Source organism: Lipomyces doorenjongii (assembly GCF_038497915.1).
Source record: "Lipomyces doorenjongii strain NRRL Y-27504 unplaced genomic scaffold V1508scaffold_87, whole genome shotgun sequence".
Taxonomy (NCBI): Eukaryota; Fungi; Ascomycota; class Lipomycetes; order Lipomycetales; family Lipomycetaceae; genus Lipomyces; species Lipomyces doorenjongii.
Window position 1 is genome coordinate 50,175 of NW_027118154.1, and position 6,018 is coordinate 56,192.

The window sequence follows — 6,018 nt, forward strand, 5'->3', positions numbered from 1 at the left end:
CACACCACTGATCGCTTGCGGGGAAGTCCCCATATTCGCCGGTTTCGCCCTCAAAGACGCTCGAAACGGTGTGCCGACGGGTTGACAATCCTCGGAAGACGGAATTTCCTAGTTCGGACTAGTCCAGAGCCTAAATTTCTCGCTCGTCGGCAAGAAGTATTTCCGGAGATTGGGGCGCTGTAAAAACCAATTACCCCACAAACTCTAAAGCTCAAATTCAAAAGATGTATGTACTCCTCGAGCATTTCCACTCGTCGCGCTTACATTATTAATGGAAATCCCGTCTTTTCGTCTGAGAGCGGCATTGGTTCCGTGACATGCGCACCCTAGCGACCCGTAGAAGGTGCTGCAACATCAACGATGGCCGCGCTCTGATACTCTACGTCCGATTATTGATTAATATCTTAATTCACGGAAGCAGTCATCTCGTTCGGAAGCGATAGGGCGTTTCGAATACGAATATCGGCAGGTTTTCCCAATATTCGTATTCGATATTCGACTCTTTCAAAGGCATTCGAATAATGTTCGATATTCGTATTCGACAAGTAAGGTTTAGATCGAATAATATCGGCTCGAATATTCGTATTCGATCGAATATCGGCGCAAATCACGTGAGAATACTTAAATACGTTAAAGCATTTCCTATTAAAGGCTAGTTTAGGGAGCGGAAAACCTATATCTAATAACAGCTCTCAATTCTAAAGAGAATGTTTCCCCAGATGGCCTTTAGTAGGCCCGGCTTCAGAGGTCACGAGGCGTCAGTGGAAAGAATGTTCAATGCAGGGAGGGATATATTGGCGGTGCGGAGACATTCGATGAAGGACGAAACTATGCGCATGTTGACGTTGATGGGGGTCACAAAGCAACTCTAGCTCTTTCCGTCTTGTTTCTTGTTTTGTCATCTTGTCATCTTGTGCAAATTCAACAAAGAGGTGAGTCGCATACAGCCGGAATCACTTCTCCAGTGTAAGATCGTGCAGCACTAATCGCAGTCTGGCTCCAAGCGCCAGGAAGGGAATTGATGCTGAAGTGCGACCACAGTGAGAGATTTTGGCTCTTGGTCGGAGGCGTTGACGACTGATCTGAAACGCGAGAGGATTCCGGCAGCTCTTCAACCGACGAACTTTGTTCCTGAGAACAGTCTGCGCTTGTAGAGTCTGCTGAAGTAACATAGCTTGGAGTCCATAGACTTGCCGAGTCATTATGCGTAATTGGCTCACTGCCCTCAATTGGTAAATTCAATCGCGACTTCTTCGTGATCCGGTCTTCAGGACCTGCCTCCTCGTCACTGCCGTCATTAAGCAGGTGATAGTCGATTCTGTTAGAGTGCCGAAGACGGTCAGATATGGCAACGGATAACACGTCCACCCCGTTGACAGTTGAGATCTCACAACCGCTGTCAGACATCTTGTTGTAAGATAGGATATTGGATTAATCTCCAAGGGATTGAAAATTGGCAGAATAAGACGCGTCGTTGAGTTATTCCCTGTACTCCTTGACGTGTCGTTCAGTTACTCAATAGCGTTTCGGCAAAATTACGAATAATATTCGTTATTCGTATTCGACGTTCCGAATTTTATTCCTTACGAATAAAGGAATTTCTGCGAATACGAATAACGAATACGAATAGAGTAACATGTTATTCGTGTCCACCTCTAAAGATGAACGGACGTTCGCCTGATGGAAGGCATGTTGAAGTTTCGATTGTTGATCATTATCGAAGGCATTGATTTTCCGTGCGGCGCTCGGGGCTAACGAAACTTACGGTAAAATTTAAAGTTTGAGCTCTATTTCTGGCAACTCGCCTCGTTTCGATGCGTTTGTTGTCTGGTTCCGGGGCCGAGTCCTGCCGGGCAGCCATGACTTCGCTACCCATTAATCTAAGTGTACTCAGAAATGCGGCAGGGACTCGACTGCTAGTTTCCGACTCATTTATATCTTCATTATTATAGCCTTCATCGGAAAAGATGATTAGTCACCGGGAGAATTTCTTTTTTTTTGTGTTCAACAAAATGTCGCTAACAGTGACACGTCGGCGATGAGCTTGTGACTATTGAAAAGTCCCCGTGACCTGAAAACTGGCTTGCCACTGCTTTCGGCAGGGAGTTCAGACAGAGCCTTAGCCGACGCGTTGCGTTCTTGTCGGCATGACTTCGTCACGTGGCCTCGTAGAGACTCCATTGAACACGGACTCTCCAGAGTAAGTCCGCAACAGTTTGTGCCACCCCCTCCGGCAATAGGCAATAATTCACCTTGGGTTGAGACGGGCCCGCGTCGAGCCTTAGAAGAGCAGCGGCGGTGTGCGGTCGACTTTTTGGGTCTCCAAGTGCGAAGCAGGTCTTGACTGGTATCGACTCAGTGTCGTCCTTCACGTGCATCATTCTCGTCATTACTAACGCAGGCGTGACAAGCTGTGCTTTGGTCTTGCTTGCGAGACAGCAAGGCAAAATTTAGGTCCAAGATTATTCTGTTTTGCTGTTACTAGCTGTTACAGACGATGTCGCGTTGGAACGGAAATGGACGGGAATGTCGACAGAAGAGGTCTTGCTGGGAATGTTATTGGTAAGCTGGCTTGCACGGACACATATTGAGCAAATCAACCAGTTATAGTTTTCAAAGTTCTTGGAGGGGCTGCAGGGTCTGTCTTCTTTTTGATAAGTGCATGAATCGGCTTCGTAATCAATGCAAACTTTGTCACTATCGGTTCATTCCTTAATCACCGTCACGTCCCCGGTCGTCCGAACCACGAGACTTAAGGGTGATGTTTGTGTTCTAGTATGGGCATACACAAATACCTGGTCTCTGAAGGATTTCTCCAATGCCAGCATATAAAATCTACTCAGCGAGATGCTCAACTTGTTGGATCCGAAGGACGAAGAGTGCGGTTACGTCCAGTTAGAATTTGGCGACGAGGTTGTATCGTTGATTAACAATTTCGGTGGGCTGTCATCGCTCGCGACAAGTGCCCTTATTTATCAGACCATGGAAGCTCTTCGCGTGTAGTGGCATTAGGTAAACGAATATCGCTCACCAATTGCAGAGAAGGACTGTACTATCAAGCCTGCTCGGGTGTTCTATGGAATATTCGAATCGTCTTTGGACGCAGTAGGATTTTCCATCACACTATTGCAATATGTCGAAGGCTGCATCTCAATTGTCCATTGCTATTACTACCCTTATGGATTATCTCGATGCTTCTACTACCGCTCCTCAACCAACGTCCATACCTGAACCCTGTGCATCTTAGAATCGTCTTTCAATGATTAAACTACAGGCTATTGACATCGAACACCATAAAAGCCCCTCCTTCCACTGCTTGCATCTCTACTGGATGTGACACCCCTCGACCCGCCTCTGTCTCTGCCTCGCCCACGACCTCGCCCTCTACCCCTTCCTCGTTGAGAGTTTTCACCAGCATGAAGCTGGTCCTCGACAACCTCGAACCTAGACGGCAGTCGACGAGTTGACCGGTCGGTTACCTGTTGGAGGGTACAATATGCTTCATAATTTTCGAGGAGACACGCTAGCGAAGAAGGTGCTGTCGTTTCGTGTGCGACTCGGGAGTTTCAGAGATCAGCACAAAGTATGAGCCAGTCAGGAAAGAGTTCGTCCGACGACGGACACCCGCAGATTTAGCAACATGAGTTTAAATATAATTACTCAAATTACAATGTATAATAGTCAGTATTCTTATACAGCATTGTGTACGATTGAGAATAAACCCAGAAGCCCATCAGTGGGCACGATTGGCAATAAAGCTATCCATATGATTGATTATAATTGTCCCATGTGAGCTCAATATATAACAACAAATGCGAGAATTATCATATGGGACATGCCGCCAAAGTACTGACTCCCTCTAGTCCCCATTCTTTTTCCCAACTGTCTAGTACACTTCTAGCATACTCTCTTTGTTGAGGACATGGAGTTGACGTTACAACGACCTCCAGTGGATGCCGTAACCGGAATGGACCTACAGCATTAGTCCATACATTTTGATGATTAATGAAAGCTACTGCCAAAAGGATCGAAGCAGCATGAGAAATGATCACATTGCTGTATACTGTCTTGAGAGATGGTGGAGAGAGAGCCAGAAACATCTGTGCGACCAATATGCAGCAAGAATCATAAAGTGTGATGGTTTCCGCCGTGAACGGATCATGGTAGAGAGACGAATCCAAGACAGTACTTCTGATAGATCCCTCTATTAATTCGCTATGAGAAAGATCTTCAGGCAACGTACTCATCTCCGTCTCTTTCACATACTCTCTCCTCCACTCTTGCAACGCAGAACTTATCTTCAGCAGGTTTGACCTGAGATCTAATGGAGTAGTTACAGTCCTGCCGTTCTCTCTGTGTGAGATTATGACATCAACTTGTAATAAATATACCGGGATGACTGTGTGAATATCAAGAAGTCTATCGAAATGAGATTTAGGATGTTGACAAAACGGAGTACTAAGCCAGAGCTCGCTCGCGAGAAAGGATGGCTGCCGTTTGGCTGTCGACACATAGACCTATGCAGCAAGAAAGCAAACAGGATTAGCCTTGAAATTTCGAAGAAATACATAGGTAAAACCGGTATCGTACCATATATAGTCGCAGCGCGCAGAATAGTTCATGAGCCAGGCCAGTTTCACAGGCTTCTGGCCCTCGTAGCTCCACCAGCCTGGACGAGGCGCACATGTGATGCATCCATGCTTCCGAGGACGTGCTGCGGATCGACTCATAAAATGCCAAAAGCATCGTAGCACAGATTGCCCCATCGCTTACCACCTTCTTCAATCGTAACAATTCACTCCGCTGGCTCTCTAGTCCTGCCACATACCACCTACATGCTTCCATTTGAATAGCTTTATCGTGTACAAGAGATCCGCAGAGCACCATTGAAGCAGCGTGGATTGCATACTTCAGAGTTGGCAAGTTTTCGCGCAAAATCAAGTCTGGAAGCTGAACCATCCATTTCTTCAACATGGGACCGCCTGGATTGCTCAACAAAGAGTATATGAAGTGTCGTATGAATTGTTGTTCGAGGCCAGGGTAACACAACGAATTGTGAGAACGCACGCTGGACGGTTGCGATTCGGCCACTGAAGACGGTGACCTGCGCCGCGTTGAGGTGGAGCGTTTATCATGCTTCTGAGGATCATAAGGAGACTGTTCATTCACAAATACAATGTGGCACATATTCGTTGTCTTGAACTCGACCCCATGATTGACCCCGTACCGAGCGGCCAAGTCATTAGTCACATCCAAGAACACATTGCCCACCAGCGCACCCGGACAAGGAAGTGCGGATTCCAAACATTGTGAGCAGTGAGGAATCCTCTCATCGCACTACACAAGTAAGTTAGCACTGAGAGTAGCTACTTCTTCCAACATCACTACCTTTATCTTCCTCCGTCGGCACGTCCTGCAACCTCTACTCCGGCCGACTCGGCGAACCATCTCGCACCGTAGTCAATTTGGGGCGGATCAGTAACAAGGCAGGAAAACAAATGAAGCAAAGTAATATCAAAAATTGAAGCTCGTCGATGAGAGTGATACGAAATTGTGTGACGTCAGTCTGTAAGAGGGTATCCATTGATTGCTAAATTGAAACAAGCTGCCTTTGGACACAGCCGGGTAACAAATTAAGTTGCTTGCCACTCGAGCTTGTGAACAATTGTAAAGGATGAAAAGTTAGTTTGTTTGAATTTAGGAGTTAATAAATGGACGCTGAACCTTCTGTCTAATCATAATCCTAGTTATCTAAAATCCGTGAGAACGGCACACTTTGACGGACTTGACATCGAGTACAGATCAGATGCATTTACTGCAATATGTGCATCCAATCTGGGAGAAAGAATTGGGTCATACCGACACACTCCAACTGACTGAGAGGGAAATTACTTGACGAGATATTTAAGATTGGCATGATTAATAGGGGTGGACACGAATGACGAATATATTCGCATTCGTACGAATATTCGCAATTCGAATGCGAATATTTGGATGTTTCATGCTTACGAATGCGAA

At 46.2% G+C, this 6,018-nt stretch overlaps 3 protein-coding genes across 3 annotated transcripts; 1 reads left to right on the forward strand and 2 right to left on the reverse strand.

Moving 5' to 3' along the window:
* Positions 1-1,005: 1,005 nt before the first annotated feature.
* V1508DRAFT_323926 (uncharacterized protein) lies at positions 1,006-1,368 on the reverse strand (the record flags this gene model as incomplete). The annotated part of the gene is made up of 1 exon (XM_066936612.1): positions 1,006-1,368. A coding segment is annotated over one exon (363 nt), but the record flags the coding sequence as incomplete, so codon positions are not given.
* A 1,467-nt stretch (positions 1,369-2,835) lies between these two features.
* On the forward strand, positions 2,836-3,177 carry V1508DRAFT_340251 (Dak kinase; the record flags this gene model as incomplete). Its single annotated transcript, XM_066936666.1, has 2 exons — positions 2,836-2,997; positions 3,043-3,177. Coding segments are annotated over 2 exons (297 nt in total), but the record flags the coding sequence as incomplete, so codon positions are not given.
* A 498-nt stretch (positions 3,178-3,675) lies between these two features.
* Positions 3,676-5,644, reverse strand: V1508DRAFT_442076 (uncharacterized protein). The gene is made up of 3 exons (XM_066942312.1): positions 5,389-5,644; positions 4,591-5,337; positions 3,676-4,517 (listed from the first exon to the last, which is right to left on the reverse strand). Exons 1-3 carry the CDS (start codon positions 5,446-5,448, stop codon positions 3,825-3,827), a joined length of 1,500 nt encoding a protein of 499 aa, XP_066793062.1. The 5' UTR covers positions 5,449-5,644; the 3' UTR covers positions 3,676-3,824.
* Positions 5,645-6,018: the final 374 nt, after the last annotated feature.

Coding starts and splice junctions, on each gene's coding strand:
- V1508DRAFT_442076 (XM_066942312.1), bottom strand. CDS start 5,448: ATGGTTCGCCGAGTCGGCCGGAGTAGAGGTTGCAGGACGTGCCGACGG. Junction 5,338..5,388: donor GCCGACGGAGGAAGATAAAG/GTAGTGATGTTG, acceptor TTACTTGTGTAG/TGCGATGAGAGGATTCCTCA. Junction 4,518..4,590: donor GCGCGCTGCGACTATATATG/GTACGATACCGG, acceptor CTTGCTGCATAG/GTCTATGTGTCGACAGCCAA.